Source organism: Simochromis diagramma, unplaced genomic scaffold (genome assembly GCF_900408965.1).
Source record: "Simochromis diagramma unplaced genomic scaffold, fSimDia1.1 OVJJ01000343.1, whole genome shotgun sequence".
Lineage (NCBI taxonomy): Eukaryota > Metazoa > Chordata > Actinopteri > Cichliformes > Cichlidae > Simochromis > Simochromis diagramma.
This window is the reverse complement of record NW_024386831.1, coordinates 4832395-4853415: the sequence shown is the minus strand read 5'-3', so window position 1 is coordinate 4853415 and position 21021 is coordinate 4832395. Positions and strand designations below refer to the sequence as shown.

Genomic DNA, 21021 nt, shown 5'->3' with positions numbered 1-21021 from the left:
CTTTTCAGTGCAGTGCTTTGAATTTGATAAAATCAACTTTAAAACCAGTTTACACTATTATAATGTATCACTAGTTTATAACACATGAAAAACTTAATGTAAAGCGACACTAAATGGTTGATTCCTCTCCTTTCAGCTTGGAGAGTACAATCCTTTCTTCAGAGATCTGGTAAGTTTCACAGAACCATGAAATAAAATATTGTAACGTTCATATGACTTAATTATTTCTTCTATTTTCACACAAAGGAGAATGAGGTGGCAGAAGTCCAACCTCCACCTGTGATTCTGTACCCGCAGTCTCAGGACCAGTCCCAAAACAACGGAGCAGGCCATTACTCTGAGGGTTTCACTTTGATAAAACCCATTGAACCTCCAGCACCCACACCCGCAGACCCCCGTTACTTTCCAAAGTATGATCCCAGATTCCCAGACCAGACACACACAGGCCATACCGATGGAAGATTTGCCAACCAGCAGACGGAAAGCAGATTCCCTGTCACTCCTCAAAGACAACCCGTCCCTCCTGTGCTGGAGCCTGCTGGCCATTTCGACATACAGGGATCAGGAGTGAGTAAAGTGGATACTCAAAAGCTCAAAAGTATAATAAATATTAATTTACTTTACATAGGGATGAAAACTAGCTAGCTTGCCTAAAATGAAAATCATAAAAACAAAACAGTATGTAGAATCCCTTCTTCTTTTAACAACAGTCGGTAGACATTTGGGAACTGAGGAACTTAATTGCTTGACTTTTGGGAGAGGAATGTTATCCCATTATTATCTGATAGAGGATTCTAGCTGCCACTTCCATAGGCTGTGAAACCCAGCCCAGGAGACGTTACGTTACTTAGATACTGATATAAACCATTAATCATGTAAAGCCCTGACCTTTGTAAAACATCTTAAGTTGTTCCACAGTTGAAGTAAAATGAAAATTTGTGTGATTTTCTTCTTGTGAATCTGTCTTTATCAGCTGCACCTCATCGCCTTGAACAGCCCTCACACCGGTAACATGCGAGGGATTCGTGGGGCAGACTTCCTGTGCTTCCAGCAGGCTCGTGCTATCGGCCTGAAGGGAACATTTAGAGCCTTCCTGTCCTCTAAGCTTCAAGACCTCTACACCATCGTCCGCAGGTCGGACAGAGACAGCGTCCCCATAGTAAACCTCAAGGTAAGACCCAACATTACAACAAGGACAGGTGCATGACTGACACCATCTTTCTGAAAAACTGAATAAAGTCACTATGTTAAATGTTAATTTTCTTTTTCCTTGCAGAACCAAGTGTTGTTTAGCAGTTGGGACTCTCTCTTTGGTGACAATGCCAGCAAAATGAGGGAAAACGTACCAATCTACTCCTTTGATGGTAGAGACATCCTCAGGGATAGCGCTTGGTGAGTCTTTGTACCCCCCAAAAAATATATATATTTAACACCAGCATGCGGTTGTTAACCAGCTTTCGTTTCTTTTGCTTATTTGCAATCTTTTGTTCTTAATCACCTCCAGGCCTGAAAAAATGGTCTGGCACGGATCAAGCAAGAAAGGCCACCGGCAAACAGACCAGTACTGCGAAACGTGGCGAACTGGCGACCACGCTGTGACTGGTCTGGCATCATCACTACATAGCGGCCACCTCTTGCAGCAAAGCCCTAGCAGCTGCTCCGGCTCCTACATCGTCCTTTGCATTGAGAACGCCTTCACATCACCCTCCAAAAAATAAATGTCCATTCTCCTGCTTTTTTACATTTTTTTTGTCATAATTCTGGGCCCTAGCTAAACATCCATTTTACATCCAAACAGACATGTTTTGTTCTTAATTCCCTGATAACACAGCTTGTGAACATGTGGCGTCCAATGAACTGGCCCAGCGGCACTTCGCCCGGCAGGGAGACTTTGCATTGTCTGCTCCTCCCCTCAATACACGCCAAAGAGATGGGTTAAACCGAGGGGTGTTGGTCCCTTTTCTCGGGGGCATTGGCACATATTTTCTTCAAGGGGCAGAACAACAGCAGAGAAGCTAAAAGCCTTCTCAAATTTTAGCCCTTTTTAAAAATTCTGTATATTACATGTTTTTAATTTGTGTTTTTTATGTTATCAGTGTCTTACCTTTTGTTAAAAATGCTATATCCATTTTTTTTCTCCATAACATAGGTATTGATGATTTCAACATTTCTTTTCCTCTGAATTCTTGTTTGGAATTGTGGGTTGTGATGGGGTACAGCAAACTTTTAAGGACTATTTTAAATTGAAATAAGATAATAGATATTTATTTTTAAATGAAGTTATGTAAGTATAAAAAAATGGAAAATTTAAAAAAAATGCTAAATACCCTCATTTATAATCTACAAAATATGGAACATTAAAAAAAAAAAACTTCTGTAAAGAGCCTGTGCCTTACTACACACACGGAAAAGCTTTACACAATAAGCTCATATACTTCTTTTTTACTCGTTCTGCTGATAGCAGAGCATTAGAACAGTTTTTGCCCAGGTCACGACACTCCTGTTATGAATAATCATGTACCCAGAGGGCAAGATTCCTTCTCATAGAAATTGAGCCTAATGATTCTTTCCCCCTTTTCGTCTTTCCACCTTATAAAAGCCTATCAGCGATTAAGCTGGAAATGATTAGCTTGCTGCTAATCTTTGTTGGAGTGATTGCTGTCTCAGGAAGCGGAAAACCGGAATAACTTTTTTTTTTTTTTTTTGGCCTCGTCTTAAATTGCAGAGAGTAACGGCATTAATGCTACCGCTGTCTGAAACAAACCTGTGGATATCTGTGGGGGTTTTTTTTTGTGGGGGTTTTTTGAGGGGGGTGGGGGGGGGATTGTTTTATTATTATAACTGTGCTGTACTGTTTCTCCCAGGCACTGAATTAAAGTCTTTTTTTCAACCAGTAATGTCATGTATTGTACACAAATCTGTACACCGTGTTGAATTCTTCTCTGGAAGTCAGAGCCATGACCTTGAGCCCTCAGCATTACCACAAATCAGATTATCCAGCAACAATTAGATGCCCTTTTAACACTTTGATCATACGCCATCTACTAAAACTTGCAAATTTATAGAGAAATATTTTACTTAACTAAAAAAAAAAATGACTCGAGCCTATCCCAGCTGTCATAAGGTAAGAGGCATGCTACAACTCTGGACAGGTCCATAACAGGGAAACACAAAATGTCCAGTGAACAGCAGTTCTTCAAATAAGAAAATGCATTGTTGATGTGTAGACTGTCAGTAACTTAAATAACCAACATATGCAGAAGAGCATCTCTGGACACACAACAGGTTAAACCTTGAAACAGATGGGCTACATCAGTAGAAGTCCACACAAGGTACCATTCCCATCAGTTAGAAATAGGAAACTGAGGTACCAGCTTGCACACACTCACCTAATGGAACAACAGACGGCTGGAAAAATGTTGCCTGGCCTGATGACTCTTAATTTCTGCTTTGACATTTGGATGGTAGGGTCAGAATTTGGAGTAACCATCACTGAAGAAAAACTAAATAAATTCTTCCTTAGTTAAACTGTTCAGAGTGCTGCTGGTGGTGTGATAGTATGGATGCTACTTTCACTGCACATTTTGGGCCCTTAGTACCCTAACTGAGAATTATAGCACAGCATACTTTAGTATTGTTGCTGATTATTTCCATCTTTTTATGGCTAGAATGTCCCTAACTTCTGATGTCATGTCCCAAAACTCCAATCATCTCAAAGTGGTTTCTTGAACAGCTTCTTCTTTGTACTCAAATGTCCTCCATAGTCACTAGATCTCAATATAATAGAGTACCTTTGGGATGTGATGAAAAGGAAGAGTCACATCAAGGATGTGGAACTGTGTGATGTTGTCATGTCAGTATGGACTAAAGTCTGTGCCTTGAAAAATTCAGGCAGTGAAGGTAGGTAACAAGCTATACTTAACAAAGTGGCTAGTGTGGGTGTACTGCAATACTAAGACTAATACTAATACCACAGACTGGTCTTAACCAGCTCAAGCACTGGTGGTACAAACTTGCTTCAGCATGACAAGCCTGACTTGTTTCCAAATAAAACTGCCACTCAGTCATGGAGACATTGGCTGTAGTTTTATGAGAAAGGGAGATTTTAAAGGACTGAAGTAGGTCACCAGTCATTTGTGATGGCTTATGAAATTCTCTTAAAGCTCTTCCTCAAAGTTAGGAGGTGTTAAAGATAATATTTGATTAAGAAGATTATTCAAATTATTCAGAGTTGACCTAAATTGGTAGTTACTTTAAAATGACAAGTTTAAGGTAAAACACCTACAAACCTAGATCACGTGGCATGGCAAAAGTAAAAGATTCTGCTAAAACATATGGGCAGCATGTCTTCTCACTGCTGTGTACAGGTCATCTCTAGGACCGATAGGTTAGGGATTAATTCTCCTTCAAAGTGCCCTTGACAAAAGCGCTGGCTTAGAACTAGAGCTCTCCTGCCTAGGACCACAAAGATTTCCAAAAGTAAGCTACTACATTTGATGCTGTCAAAGTCACGCACCAAATTTCAAGAAATAGTTATTTGTCAAAATCTTTCCTTACATGTCATGATAAAAACCTGCAGTGAAGATGGTGGGTTTGCCTCAAAAATATTTAATGTGGTGTGCATATTTATGCACGAGATCCTGGAAACCCTACAACAACTTGTTTAATGAGCTTAACAGACTCAGATAACACCTCCGAACTCTTCAAAGTTCTATACACAGGTACCCAATACACTTTTGAGCCGATGGGTCGATTGAATAGCCACCACGCACTAGCCGTGCAAGTGATGGCAACAGGCCATTTGCTCATTATCATTATTGACACTGTGTTGCCCAGTCAAATCTCCTAATGCAACCAATACATACATACATGCACGCGCACACACACACAGCCTGAAGTTACATGGAACACTATTGTGTTCCATGTAACTTCCAAGGACTCCAGGCCTCAAGGGCCGATGTCCTGCAGGTTTTAGATCTCACCCTGGGTCAACACACCTGAATCAAATGATTAGTTCATTACCAGGTCTCTGGAGTACTTCAAGACATGTTAATTTAGCCATTTAAATCATCTGTATTGGATCAAGGACACATCTAAAACCTGCAGGACATCGACCCTTGAGGCCTGGCATTCCCCCACCCCTGCCTTAAACCAACTACCAACAACTAAACTAACAGTTAACTGAAAGACCTCCATTTAATTAAAGAAAGAAGCTATGCATCATTTACTGAACTACTGCAGGCGTTGGGCTCAGTTCTCTGAGCTCATCACTATGTACTTTAGCAACACTTTGGTATCAGCTACATTTTCAGACTGATAAATGTGTTATAGTGAATCACTTCCTGTGGTGATTCACACAAAACAAGGCAGTTTTTTGGACAGACAAGCCAGTGTGCATTGCACAAACTTTGGGGTCAGTTTCTGTCAAGTTTTATATTTTTTATAAACTCTCACAGAAGTCAGGATTAAATAGTAGGAGCTGGAAGGCATCATCTGTCACAGCGTGTCATTGAAGAATCAAGGCCCAAACTTATCCATTCGCCCACCCCATAATAAGATGTTAGGGATATCCTAAAAATAATCAGTAAATGCAGCAACTTCCCACTCAATTCCATCAAATCTTAAGCATTGAAGCTTTAAGAGTGCTATAAGGCTTATATTAATTGACTGGGGGGGCTCAGTGTCACAGCAGTGTCCCCAGATGGAAGAAAAATAAACTAGCATCATAACTCCTGTCCACAATGTCCTTGACAGAGTAAATCTTGAGGAAAAAACCCCCCCAACATAACTCACAGAGTGGCATATTATTGAAGTCTAAGTAAGGTTAGAGTGGGAGGGGGTGGTTAGGATGTAATAACCCACAGCTGCAATGTGCTATCGCACTAGCTGCCTGAGGACAGCTATATTTAGTGGGCACTAAGTAATAAGTAAGTACAGTGAAATGATCCAGCAACAGTAATGATACAACAAGGTGACAACCAGATATTGGGGGACTTAATTACATTGGCGGAGGAAGCGAAAAGCCACAGTTGTCAGATCTCTGGGTGGTGTTTATCCATTGGCGGTGACTCACTGTCACTTTAACCCAAATCTAACAATATCTAAACAGCGCGGTGCCATAGCCACTTAGTTTCTTCCAGTGTGTTCTCAGAGAAGAGATGCCTTTGTCTGGTGTTGTAACAACCTCAGCAGCACACAGGAAATAAATATGTATAAAAAGTACTTATACACTATCAGTAAATGTGTGACTTTACTTTTATTAGTTTTAATGCATTCTCGATCAACATATTTAAAAGGGTAATAAGGAGATGTGACGTTACATTTGTGTTGCATCTCAGTACTTAAAGCGTTCTATGAGGCTTTCACATCTCACTGACATTTAGATAGATAATGAGTAACACTCTTCCTGTCTTTAAATCCCCTTGTGAATCTTCTGGCATTTAAGTCTATTTTTTTTTTTCACATCTCGTCTTTAAATATTTGATGAGGATGATGTTATCTCCAGTGGATATTCCTGGCATTGTGGAGATGAAGGCTTTGACCACATCATCATACCTTTGCTGTCTTTTACACTGATCCAGGTATGTTGCTCTGATGACTTTTGTCACTAGGAAGTATAGTTCAGCATCAAAGTAGGGCCCATCAATCAATCAGTCTCAACAGCCTGGATGTTTTTTAAGCAAAGCGGATTGATATGTCACACGGCCTTGTACTGACTTTCTATTAGTGATTGCCTATATTGAGTTGATGCATTTTAATTAATGCAATTTGTGCCCGTGCTCTTGCTTTAATGCATTTTTTATGTTTTCCTTTTTCTTTCCTCTAAATGAAAATGTCGCTTGGCAGCAGCGAGGGAAGAGAAGACTTCAGCTCATGCCAAAAACTCTCAGCCAAACTGTAGCAGCTCACGGATAATATAATTACTCTTTGTTAATTTCCGAAGAGCCGTAAAGCTTTTCAGGCTTCTCCTTTAAATAAACGATGGTGTAGCTACTATAGATAAAAATAAACATTTTGCTCGGTTTATCAAGCTTCCAATTTTGTACTTCCGTGATGGCATAATTTAGAATTCACTCAGGTCAGGTCTGCGGCGCCGTGTTCGCTGCTACCACGCCAACCTTACACAGCTCACTGCCCGTGGTCGTCAGTGCAGCTGGGTACATATTCGATGTGACATCTCTTTCCATCTTCTAATGAATTTTTTATGTCTCTTCCTCTCACGCTCTCTCTCACACACACACACACACACACACGCACGCACACACACACACACGGGCTTCGTTTCAGGCCTATTCTGAAGAACTATGCCACTGTAAATGACAATGTTGCCTTTGTCCATAACCCTTCTGCTCTGTCACTGCTATAGATTTCAGTATGGTTCCAAACTGATTGCATATGTTCAGAGACATTCATGCATACATGAGATCCTTTACAGGATGTGCTGTTAACAGGGATAGTCGTGGTCATGAAAGGAGTGGAAAAAAACCCAGTCGATGGGATAAATAACCGTGAGGTTATTTTTTTCAGATACGCACTTATGCATTTATATCCAAGCCTAACGGGCATTTCACAAGCAAAAGGCCAACACAGATGATTATTATTATTATTATTACTATTTTAAGAAAGTCTATCCCTGTTTGAATTCATTTCAGAGAAAGTTAAACTCTGGGGTTTCACTCACCACTAAACTGAGTGTTTGATGTCATGTTTTTGCTGTGCACATATAAACAAACTATAATGCACTTGTGAGTGCATTGACAGCCCCCACTGATTTTCAGTGCTACTGGAAACCTGCAGCCCCTAGACATGCACAGAGTCTGACCCTGGTGATGCCTTTTCTCCAACTCTCCAAAGAGCTTGGATCATTTTTTATAAAGTAAGTCAGTGACTCGTGTTATCCTAATATAGTTCCATTAATCTTACAAAACAGTAATCGTACCAGGTTGACCCCAATGACAGTTCGGTGACCTCTCCGAGTCTAATTAAATGCTTTGCAGAAACACTATTAAAGGTGTAGTGATAAATTTGTCAACTAATTACAGTTGAAAGGGTTATTCAGGTGTCCGAGTCATTCAGATTTGATGCTCTTCTTTACATGTCCTCCAAAACCCTCTGAAGGATATACAAAATCCAAAACCAAGTGAAAAGCTAACAACATAACCACTGGGAAATTGTCTGTCCAAACAGAGTTTATTTATTTATTTATTTAAAATAAATGAAAGAATGACACAGACCCAATCAATCAATTAACTAGTGGCATCTCCATCCATCTTCTCCTGCTTATCCAATTCAGGTTTCACCAGTCTATTCCAGGGATACCAGAGAGAGACATACAACAATTCACACTCATATTATCACCTATGGGAAATTTAATGGTGTGGAGTCATGCTCTTATTTTTGAAAGTTCAGTCACTGCTGACCACCAGCTCCAACCCTTCCCTCCCCAGGTTTCCCTACCATCTGACTAGATTAATTCTGTGGAGATCCTCTAAACCATTCAGCTGTCTCTCCAGTATGCTTCCCGTCCTGTGGATATAATCCAACTCCAGTGTCTCACTGAGGCTGCAGAGCTGAACAAGGACCAGGTAACTAGTACCTAAGACGTTCAGCCTGACTGCAAAAATAAGAAGCAGCTGGTTCTCCGCTAACCATCTGTGGCTCTCTGGCTAGGTTGGTAATGCAGTGATCCAAAATGCAGCAGTCTCACTAGTTACTCACACCACAGTCAGACAGACAGACTCTAAATCCACTGGGTATGACTGAAGTTGGTAATAGTAGTACTACTTCTTCTCTGGAGATGCACTGCATAGGTAAGTGCAGAGGTGGGACCAAGTCATTGTTTTGCAAGTCTCAAGTAAGTCTCAAGTCTTTATCCTCAAGTCTCAAGTCAAGTCTCAAGTAATGTCAGGCAAGTCAGAGTCGAGTCTCAAGTCACTGGTGTAAAAGTCCAAGTAAAGTCACAAGTCTGAAATTTTGAATTTCATGTCCTTTCCAGTCTTTAAAAAAAAAAACGAAAAAAGCATGTTGCAGTTATATGCTAAATGTAAATATTAGACCATGTAATTTTTAAATCTGTGTTTTTCTCAACACATGACAAAATAGTGAACTTAGAAAATATACACAAATTGTGAAATTGCACCTCTTTAAAATGCAGCTCAATTAAACCTAGACAAAAATATCATACATAAATAAATGATATTTTTTTTAAATATCATTTTAAAAAAAACTGCATCACCAACGTAGCCTGGAAAACATTTGCTAGTTAGATGAAGTCAGCTATCTCATCGTAGCATATTTATAATTATACGCTTCTTGGAGTGAGTGCATACACTCATGAAGTTTAGTAACTTCCGGTCACTGCAACAAGCCCAGGTACAGTTTACCGACGGATGGGTGCAGGACCTTGAAATGCACCGTGTAGAAAGTAAAGACCATCGTACGTATCATAAGTTTACCAGTCTCACAAATCGTCTTCATAAATACACATTTGTTAACAGTTTATTAATAGGACCTTTGAGCTCAACGGTAATTAATTAGCAGTGGAAATAATTTCTGGTAGCATCACAGAAATGTAGCAGTGACAATAATATTGTATGCTGTAATCGTACTGGGCAATTAGTGATACAAAACAACTGTTTTATCCTGTGAATAAAAGTATATGTTTTTGTCAATGTACCATAATAACAGAAGCGAAACACAATATTGTGTCAGGACAATTTACTATTTATGCACAATAAACAAAGGAGCATAGCGCGACAATTTCTGTTCAGCGCCAGACTTGCTTGTAACCTATATCACCAATTATGTTAAGAAAAATGACGCATTAACTACAACAGCAGACTGACCTTTGTGTAAATGCTTGGAGCAGACTAACCTGTGAGCTGGAGTGTTCTGGGACGTTATAATTGGTCTTTGAATGGCTGCAATCCAGTCGCCTCTTTGTTACTTCGGAAACATGGCTCGAACAATTTCTCTTCAACGACGTAATCCGATAACAACCGATCTCTTTACTCGTCGGCTTCCCGTGGCTGTCATGCGACCGGCTATTGCAGTTAATAATACAACAGCTTCTTGACATTTTTGTGTTTCTTTTTATCGCTGTATAACTGATTTTAATTGAAAGCCTGCGTGCGCTAGTACCGCTTGCCACGAGTTCCCAGAATCCTTTGCGGTTCTACCCGTGAATGACGTCACATTTTCAATCTCTATATAATATGTATGTTAAATTTTATATTTGGGGTAAAATATCAAGTCTTTTCAAGTAAACCGGTTCAAGTCCAATTCAAGTCCCAAGTCATTGGTGTAAAAGTCCAAGTCAAGTCACAAGTCTTAGAACATTTTTTCAAGTCAAGTCTAAAGTCATAAAATTAATGACTCGAGTCTGACTCGAGTCCAAGTCATGTGACTCGAGTCCACACCTCTGGGTAAGTGTAACTAGAACCTGCAGCAACTGGAGAACTGGTTTGTGTAACCAAAGATTGATCCTACAGAGCAAAGAAATGACCTACAACCTGCAGTCTAAGACCATCAATGAGAACTTTTTAAAGTGATGCACGCGTATTCCTCTAAGATTAGGAGCAATATGTTTGCATTTTCTTGCAGACCTGGATAGGATGCAAACACATTTTCCAGGATGTCATGTTGCGGCCAAAGATAACTGAATGAGAGCCATTTGAATAATGCTTCTTTATAGAGGTATTCATGAGTTAAAAAGTCTGGCATTTAGCGTCTGCTCTTCTCTTTCCTTTAGTGTGTGGCATCATCATGCTAAGAGCTAAAGAGCTCTGTAAGGCCTTCAGAAAAAAGGTTGAGTGTATCCAAGAGCTTGCCAAGGGATTTAAATAGATTTCCAAATATATCTACAAGTGGTGTAAAACTCAGATTGGTCCATGATGACCCCCGTCCTCAGGAGAAAAAAAAAGACAAAATCAGCCTTGGAGCACGCCATTTGCTACAAATGCAAAAGTGTTGATCTCAAAATACTAAAAAAGAAAAATACTTGATTTATCAAATCATGTGTTTAAAAAAATAAATGAAAGAACAGTGAGGTGAAGGTCATGATTAACCAAATAACTTTTTTTTTTTTTTTTTTTTTTTTTATACATGACGCATTTTAACATTTGGAAAAACCACAAAGACAAACCCCAGGCATTTAAGTGAGTTACGTTTCAGACATTAAAATAAAAGGATGAAAACATAACTTTTATATAAGAAATGGAACACAAAAAGGAACGACTAAAACAGAGGAGGAAAAGAAAATTCAGCCACGTAAGAATCAATTAAAAACAATGCTTGAGTAATTATTGAGCTACTCCTCACAGGAACCATCCCTGAAGGTGAAACTGAGCACCATGGTGGTTCTCCACAGGGGTGGATCGTTGCACAGGAAGCAGATTGGCGTCTGGTGATTGGTGAACAGCTTCAGTCATGCTCACAGAGCTGAAGAAAATTAAATAAAAGGTACCAAAAACCCAGAGCATGAAAAGACTTTTGTGCACTGAGATGGCTTGTCTGAATCTTGTTGGCCTTTTCCAAACATGAACAAGTTGCTGGCACTTTTGTGAAAGATCACTGCACTAACTGCACTCACCAGCTGCTTAATCCTGGAGTAAGGCAAACTCAGGTGGTATTATTTCTAACAATCAGTGTGCCTTTAATAATCATGCTTTGTTCATTGTTCTTTCAGCGAGCTTCCATCTTCCAAGCACGACAGCTTACAGGATGAAATTTTCCAATGGCAAAAAGGTGCAACGTTTCTTGACTTTTCTTCTCATAAGTAATTATTATCTTTTTGCAAAATTGCAAAAGGCACAAAACACATTGCAAACATCGGCATTAACAGTCCCCATTTCCCGCGGTTAGAAAGAAGAAAATGCAAAACTCACTTCACACCTGACAAAATATCAGCTTGAACTGAATTTGATCAAAATGTCATGTGTGTTTAAATTACAATTATTTAAAATAGTAGCAATAATGTAAAAGAACACTACACAATAGAAAAATGCAACTTGTTCTTTGCCATATCTGACTGCACTTTCTTTCATGGCACTTTGATCACAGAACCCGTCAAACACTTAGCCGCTCTAATACTGAGAACATGGTGGGTAAACTGGCCCAAAGCACGTCTAATTTATCAACTTTATCTGGTCGCCACTGTTTTTGAACAATTATGCTAATTGGACTGAGAGTGTGTTTTGTAAATGTATTCGTAATTTACCTTCTCCCGGAGGGGAATATGCATGCACAAGGTCAGGGTACCATCTAAAAATACATACACATTGCAACATATAAGATCACTGATTAATTCTACGCATGGAAACCTAGGGTAAACCGTGCCCCAGGCATTAATGTGCTTTGGAAAGGAGATACAAAGACAGCACCGGTTGGTAACTGTAAATAAAGCGTGAACCAAAGCCAGCTTTTCAGGAGAACAAACGGAAATCAACTTCTGGTTTGCGGCTGCTTCACTGCCTCGGGGACTGGGCAGCTTTGACCTATAAATAACAAAAATTTCTACTAAAGGCGACTCTGATGTGGATCTTTAAACAGTATGCAAATAGTTTTCACCAGGAACAACACCAAAAGAAGATAAGAGTGTTTATGAGATAGACTGGAATCTTACTTAAAATGCAGCTGAAGGAATTTTACAGGACAAGCAGTCAAATCTTCAGCAGTTTCACCAAATTTCTCCATATTAAAGGAAAGTTGAATCATACAGCTCCAGCACAACTTTCTTCCAGAAGGATTTTGCCTGAGATCTTGTCATATGACCTAAAAAGAACCACTGAATCAAGACATCACAAAAATACTGATGAAGAGAATGAAGGAATGGTCCAAATTACCATCTCATTGTTGTGCAAGTCTCATAAAGAGGTTCTCTGAGTTGAGTTCTGCAATTTCAGTTTAGTGAGATGAAAATAATCAGTAATTCCATATATATGTATGAAAACTGGTTTATCCACCATGCTCTCAGCCACTGGTTTGTGAGGACACTTTATAAGCCTAAAGCTTTTGTGCTCATCGTGTTGTTTTGGAATCAAATATGATGAAAGACAAGACAGCCAATGAGAATATCATAGATACTCTTATTTTCTGACTAATTTTCAGCAGAAATCACTCGAACCCAACCAATATAGGACTTTTAGACCTATAACGATATTTGGCGATTTAAAAATCAAATTTTCTGATATTTCAGCATTTTTCCTAACATTTTTTATGTGCAGTTAATTATTTATGTGCTTACGCTCCACCTGACTCCACTCTGACCAACTAGTTGTTGCGTTTGTGGCTACTACACAATGTCAACACTTCATGGCTGAAAGGTGTTTCTCCCATCTCTTCTTTACCTTTACATTTACCAACTCTTCTAAAAGCTGATACAGATAAATATTCAAACATCTAATATAATATCAGCCTGTGGATCTAAAATTTACTAAAGGAACACAGTGTAAGTATTTTGGCAACCAAAGAATTTGCCTCCTGCTGGCCAGGAGAAAGAATGCAGGTTCACTTTTCAGACCCAGTAGCTATGCAGATCATTTATGGTATTTATGGGTTTATTTATCACTATTCATGTTTCTATTTCACGTATCATCCCTATGTTTTTTTCCTTTGTGCTAGAAAGTCGTGGGCTATTCGTCATGACTGGCATGCACACGTTTGGTTACTGGAAACGTTTACACGATGCGAGTGTGATTTAAGGCATCTGTCTGATCAACTGCCGGTCTCTCCACTCTATACTCACTTCTTATCCAATGAATGCTGGGATAGACTGTAGCAGAACTCGGAACAGCAGTTAAGAAAATGGGAGTATCATTTTCCTTGAGGAATGTTCTTTTTTCAAAAGGATATCAGGGTATTGTTAATTGTGAACCAAGTGAGGAAAGTGCTGGGTTTCATAGCGCCGTTTCAAACCCTGCATCCTCCACAGCTGGCGGCCCTTGAGAATTCTTAAAAAAAAAATTTTAAAAAAAATCTACTTTTCAGCAAGTCATCAAAATGTGCTGACTAAAAGAACAACCACTTTTCTGTTTTTTTGATGTAATAGTATAACTGGTGTTTCCTTTGTTTCCTGAATTGGTGATGTGCCTCTCATTCCTCAACCTGACCGCTCACCATTGATCATTTATTATGCCCGCTGCCTGCCGGAGCCATCGATTGAGAGGGAGGAAATAAAATAAGACTTGTGGAAGTGAGGTATGGTCCTCAGTGAGCGTGAGAGCAAAGGTGCCTGATGAAATTTCACACTCGGTTCTTATTCTCCGCTCATAGTTGACGAGCCTGTAGATGTTCAGCGTTAAAGGTACAGAGCGTGACACATGACAATTCATAAGGTTTGCATGTGACAGCCTGTGAATATAAACACATGAGTGCTTATGCTTTTTTGTGTGTGTGAATGACTAATTCTCAAACTCCAGTGAACTAGAACCCTCTTTAGTTTTTACTGTCAAGCAGCAGTGGTATGGTGCTGGGATGATTGGCCCAGAATCTAATCACTCTAATGTCTGTGGCAGCCCTAAATCACACTCTGTGGCAGGAGTGTGACGCCTGTTCTGTCCTTCAGAAGGGAAGCCTTTCATGACTCCTTCCATATTGTAATTATTCCAACTGGATATGAGCTACTGCACTTATTGGCTGGGGTAAGGCACCGGCTGCCTCTGCTTTCATTGGCTGGCTGGACACCTCTCTGCCACCTGCCATTGGCTGCCTGGAGGAGAGTGGGAGGGGAGCTCACCCCATCCTCCCCCTGTGGCAGAGCTTGTAAATGTAAAGACTCTTTCTCTGTCTATTATCTGAGTGACTCGGGCTTTTGGAGTCTGCCTCCGAGCGCGTGTGTGTTTGTGTGTGTGTGTGTATGTTGGAAGGAGAAAAGAGATAAAGAGAGAGAGAGAAAGGGAGGGAGAGGCAAGCGGCGTTTATTCTCCCCCCTTTAGCCTCCCCGTCTCCCTGCTCCCTGTCACTCCATCCTTCCTCCCCTCTCCTGGACCACCCTCCAGCCCCGCTTCGAGCCGGACCGAGACCCCCTACCACCCAGACCACCCCGGGACCCTTTGACTCTCCTCACTTCTCCGTCCCACCAGCCACAACCTCTGAGCAGGTAAGAGTCTGCTTTTCTCAGTCTGCACTGAGCTGGAAAAAGTACTTGCTGCTCTCTCCTCTTCTTTTTCTTCTTCACTCACCTAAAGCACCTCTAAAACTGCCGCTCTTTTCTGTTCTCTTCTCACCTGCTTCTGTCTTCTTTGCCTTATCTATACGCATATTACAAGTTTTCCCTGCAGCACTTCTTTCCCCTTAGAAAAGTGACACGGAGATGCTATCAGTGAGGTCACCATATTTTTGTTCTTGCACTGATATTCTGCTTTGATATCAACTTCCTCCTCCTTCTCTACCCTGCAATCGCTGCATCTCCTCCCCTTTTGTCTTTTGCAATCTCATACCCTCCAGCTTTAACCACGTGCAAATTCACTGAGAAGTCTTTTCTTTTTTTCTTTTATTTTGAAGTCTGCCCCGGAGCACAAATTGACAAGGACAGCATGCTGTATTTTGGTAGCGGAAAAGGCATCTCTAATTGATTTCTGAAAAGTGTTTATGTTAGTTGGTGATGGCTATTTATAGCTGCTGACGTGCAAGGCACACATGCTTTCGCTAGGCCACTTCCTAGCAGAACACGGGTCCGTCCGCTGGCTCCAGAACACATGACATTGCACAAAGCGTAATGACTTTACAAGGCAGCGACTTGCTTGATTGAATCAAGTAATCTTTCTACCCAGAGAAGTCCAATATTAACATGGCCCATAAAGCATTCCTGGCAACAGCAGAGGAGGAGAAAAAACTGCTTAGTTCTTGAGCCGCACATCCTGTACTTCACCAGGAAGGGGAAGTGGAGTGTGTATATGTCTGTGTGTGTGTGTGTATTTGTGACTGAGACAGAGATACAGCTAAAGTGCTTTAGACATCAATACTGCCAGCCAAGAGATTTTAAAGCCACTCAATCATTTCTGAAAATTGGACCTTACAACAACATCAGCTGCTGCTTCCCATGTGGGGTTTTGACGGTGGTTTTTGAGGCGCAGGTAGAATGCATAATACTAATTTAACTTGTGCTTTCACTCCACCGAAAAACCTCCTCTTATATGCAGAGTTACAGGTGTGAAGAGCTGAAGCGATTTTTATTATCAATCTCTCTGCTAAATGCAACACAGCAATTAAAAATGCCCGTTTCTTACACACCATTTTCACCTTTGCTTAGGAAAATGTGAACATCTAAATAAACTATGTGAGAAGTTAAAAACACCATCATTTGCATGCATATTCACATTATATTATTATATTTCCATAATGCAATCATAGTAAGCCTGCCTGTGACTTTTAACTTAAAAAGAACTCATTGTGTCTTGCAGACGGTTTGACCTTTCTCTCTGTGATGATCATTTTCTAATTTAGACAAAAAGAGCATCTGTGACAAAGCCTTCTGGGAGCGTCAGTCGTCCCAATAGGGCCGCCTCAGGGGAGAGCAGCATCGTTAGTGACAAACAAGAACAGAAAGAAAACAGAAATCTGTAACTGTGCGCAGTACTTTGATTTGGCATCTTTACGGTGTTTTTGACTACAAATATGTCAGTGTAGAGAGGATTTATGATGCTGCCGACTGCATGCTCATACTCATTTCTTCAAGTGTCAGGCTGTTAGTTTATTAGGAAGTGTAAATTAAGAATGAAGGAATGTGCTGGTGTTTGTTTGCACCAGTGCACAGCAGAAGCTCAGCTGGCTGTGGCCAAGATGCTGACTCTCTTCTGTCTTTCATTAATCTAAACAATTAATTTTTATTCAGTAATGAAATCTTAGGCTTAATAATGTTGTAGAGCTACTATGGTGAAAGTTCTAATCAATAAGTGTAATCTTGATTAACTCAATTAGTCCTTAACTTGATAAACATCCATTTATTAAACTTAAAATGTGCCTTTTATATGGGGACATTCCTAAAGACATTATGGGGGCAAAAAAATGCTATGGTGGGGACATGGTCATCCAGTACCGAGTTGGGACCAGGCTAGCGGGTGCTTTTGACATCGCTAGGGCAAACTGCTGCCCCGCATCCTCTACTGTGGGACATCTCCAGGTGGCAATGACAGAGACAATTATGGGCTCAGGTAGCAGCACATTCATGCGCCTGAGGATACCTGCACCATACCAAAAGGCCACGCTGACAATCAACCAATAGCTCAGTTCAGCACCATAAAGTGGAGTTGATGGCAGACCCTTGCAGGTGCAGACGTTAATGCTTCCACGGGGTCACCTACAGATGCTACCTGACGTCTGTTAGATGAATCCCATTGACGAAAGCTTCTCTTTTATATCAAGATAAAGACAATTCTTAGTGAGTTTGGAGATTTAGAGAGGCTTAAAAAACAGACTTCTGTAAAGGAAAGGGGTGCAAAACCAGCAAAAGAGTATAGCAGCAAAGAAAAAGTGATTTATTGTTTTCCAAATCATTGACAGACAATTAAATGAAAGACACAAGAGGATGCAAGGGACAGGGTGACAGGGAGGCTGTGGTGACTGCTCAAAGGAGCATCTGAAAAAAAGACGACGGCCTAAACGGAAATTAAACAAAATGGCAAAAGTTGGAATAAAAGATGTAGGTCTGACCAGTAAACGCCATCATTGTGAATGCACCGTTTTCATCAAATAGTCAGCTGCATTTAGTGAATCACAACTTATATTCATGAATTCAGACAGTAATTCTACTGTAAGTAAAAAACATACACCTCAAAGCAAACCTAAAAGGACTATAGGTACATGAAATAAAAGTGGCCTTGTTTTCCTTCTTATGGACGCAACTCTCTCATGAGCCCAGGAGCTCCCGTGCAGCTATATTTAATGCACTTACTGCGCTCTTGCACCGTAAGCTCTCATAAGAATGCATATGCAACATCCCTAGAAGAATGAGATATTTATGAACCCCTGTGATGTGTTTGCACACGCCTGCTTGCGCACTTGCGTGGCTTTATAAGCCACCACTTTATGCTTAAGCTGAGCTGCGTGTATTTAATGCAGACAACGAGTGTTGCTCACCGTGTCATGGCAGTTTTATACCTTCACTTCACAGAATGCCACAGCTGTCAGTTTAGGGCACTAGGTGTATTGTGGAGGTTTGATTTGAGCAAAACACACAAATGAAGTGCTGAAAGAGCAGCAAATGAAATGTGAACAGGCAGGAATTGTTTTTACAAAATAAAGACGGATTAAAGCTGAGCAGAGATCTATTAAAGGGGTGCAAAATGTGTTAATAGAGCTTGTTCATTTCCCCTGATTTTCCAAATCTAATAACTGCACTGGAAAAAGATGCATCACATGTATCCAGTACTTCCTCCTATGTAAAGCCAATGCAATGCAAGCAGCTGGCCCTTTGTGGCTTGGCCCTTTTGAGCCATTCCGGATCTCCCACTGGCCTGGCCCAGTGCACAGTGTGGTGGGAGCTGCCTGTGTGGGGACTGGCTCAGTGTGAAAAAGACCTGTGACACTCACTGGATGCTGTCATGCAGTAAAGGAGAGCAAACAGACACGAACAAAAGGCCTGACAAAGAATTCCTGTCTTTACACTGTGGAGTTCTTCCCTTTGAGCTAATAAATGATAAACTAACTGAGGGCTAGTGTATATATTTCCATAATAAAGATTGATTACAGCATATGAATAACATGGGAAGTCATTTTTACTTCATCTTTGCTTTTCAAGTGGCATTTCATCCCCACCTCTCACACCCTGAACCCTCCCTTTTTGTGGATGTGATTTAACACCATAAAATGACATGTGGCATGCTGTTTACATTCAATCATCTAATAGCATAAGATTAAGGTCTTGTTCTGTAAACTACACCTTCAGGATAAATCCACACTAAAAAAACAAAAAACAAAAACAGAAAAATCATCAGGGTTCTTGTTTGTTCGTTTGGTTTTTTTAATGAAGCTTTCCGTAAATAATAAATTCAATGTGTAGGTAAATTAAAAAAAACTGGGAAAATATCCTTTAAAAAAAACAAATAATCCAGAAAATTCCTGGAAAATCGTAGAATTTCTTCTAGCAGTGGAGGGAACCTAGGTGTTTGTGGAGTGATGACACAGAAAAATAAAATGAAATAAAATAAAAATATAAAATAGCTGCAGGTATAACGCCATGTCCATACTCTGCAAATGATATTTGGCATACATATAAATACAAGTGTGTCTTTAAATTTTTATCTTGCCAACACAAACCTGGTGTGTACGTATGGACTGAAGCCAAAGTGGTTTAGTTCTCCTAAATCAACTTTCAAACTGGTACATATACCAAATCAGATGACCTACAATAAAAAAAGCCTAAAGCTGCTCATCTACGGCAAAAATGATCATGATATTTAACAGGAGTGCTCATTAACTTTAAGAACACGCTGCATTTACTGTATATATTCTTTTAACAATGGATTTCCTGGAACCATGATTTCCTGCAACTGTGACTCAACAGTCAATCATTCAGTGCAGACTGAACTGAGCCTGACGCAGGCTGGTGGGAGTGATTTTGGACTTTTAGGAATGGGTACTGTTGTAAAAGGAATGGGGGGTGTCGGTTTTATAGAACACACAAGGAAATTATCATGAAACAATTTGTGGCAGCTATTTCAATTATCTTGTTTTCATAATTGGAGGAACCCAAAATTTAATTTGAAAAAAGGTTAATTTTCCATGTATTATACAAACCAACTGACTCCAAGTATAGCAGACGAGGTTCATTTGGTTTGAGCAACAGTAATGAAAATGAAATTAAAATGTGCTTCACTACTACAGTCACACTATTAGACAAACCAAACCAATCATCTAGTCACCTGTGTTGCATGCTTACAGGAAAAAAAACGACATTTTGTAATGAACAACTAATGATCTTGGTGTCACAAACATTTAAAGCCACTGTGCATCAATGCCACTCACATGAGCAGGACAGAAAATTTAAAACCATTTTCCATACTGTATAATTAACCAATACACCTTTAATTTGGGGTGTACACGCCATAATTATAGGGTGTTGCAAAAACTCTGTGATACTTAGTGAAGCTGCTAGATGGCTAACTTTAGCTAGCTTGCTTCCTTGCCAACGTTACCGTTAGCAACATACTGAAATCAGTTCTTTGTTGATATCAGTGATTAGTGGAATACATTTCTAAGCTACCATTCATCACTGTTGATGATGTTGGGAGCAAAAAACAGCGACTGAGGCAGTCAGAACTTAACAGGCTCTTTGAGGCAGCCGTGCTTAGGCATGCCATATTTTTTAAGATACATTAGAGTGCTTTCAGACATCAGACAACTAAAAAATAGTAAAACAACTTCGACCACATTGAAAAGACCCTTGCAGTTAATTCAAATTAGCAGTTGGTCAGATGCTATTAGGTATAATCATACCAAAACATGAAAGTATATATATTTTTTTCCATTCTAGCTCGAGTGGTTGAGAGCATCAAGCGGTACAGCAACCAATGGGCATTTAGAGAAATTATACCCTGGGTAGTTGATAAAACACTTGCATAGGAAACTGTGCAAACAAACCAGTGGGCACTCCTGAGGCCACCGTCTGTTTTTTTACATTTCACTCCTGCCTTTAGACCAGTTGATTTGTAAGCATTTCTCTGTCACTGAGCTGGGCCATAAACTTAAACAATCTATCAGGTGTCATAATTCAAAGCAATGGATGGGTGTGAGGCACTGCTGAAATTGAACATGGCATCTCTTAAAAGTTGAAGCTATTGGAGAGAATTATGATCTGTGAAACCCGAGGGCCGTTCTGTCTCCGCGCAAAAGCCACTGGCTGATGTAATTTAAGCTAGTGAAGGTTTTTGAGATCAATCAGGGAGGATGGAGAGTAGGGAGGGGGTGAAATGGAAGAGTCTGCTGAGGGTTAAGAAGCAAAAGGTGAGGCAGGAACAGAGCTTTAGCCTTCCCCGCTGCTTTCCTTGCATCGCTATGGGTGGTGAAGTATGGTCATAAATAGGC

General features: G+C 40.2%; 2 protein-coding genes across 20 annotated transcripts in view; both read left to right on the top strand.

Annotated features, from left to right (window-relative positions):
* Positions 1-2359, top strand: part of col18a1a (collagen type XVIII alpha 1 chain a) — a 76173-nt gene extending 73814 nt beyond the window's left edge. For all 6 annotated transcript variants that reach the window (XM_040027605.1, XM_040027604.1, XM_040027603.1 and 3 more), the window contains 5 exons: positions 137-169; positions 247-567; positions 974-1171; positions 1277-1392; positions 1505-2359. In XM_040027605.1, coding sequence (XP_039883539.1) covers positions 137-169; positions 247-567; positions 974-1171; positions 1277-1392; positions 1505-1718 — 882 coding nt within the window. In that variant the 3' untranslated portion in view covers positions 1719-2359. The remainder of the gene's footprint in view (positions 1-136; positions 170-246; positions 568-973; positions 1172-1276; positions 1393-1504) is intronic.
* A 12413-nt stretch (positions 2360-14772) lies between these two features.
* The window catches only part of pcbp3 (poly(rC) binding protein 3), a 77047-nt gene continuing 70798 nt past the window's right edge, over positions 14773-21021 (top strand). For 8 of the 14 annotated variants that reach the window (XM_040027617.1, XM_040027611.1, XM_040027614.1 and 5 more), the window contains exon 1: positions 14776-15097. The gene's annotated coding sequence lies outside the window, so the exon portion shown is untranslated. Of the gene's footprint in view, positions 15098-21021 lie in introns of all 14 variants that reach the window. The other 6 variants (XM_040027618.1, XM_040027619.1, XM_040027615.1 and 3 more) reach the window with 4 other exon arrangements.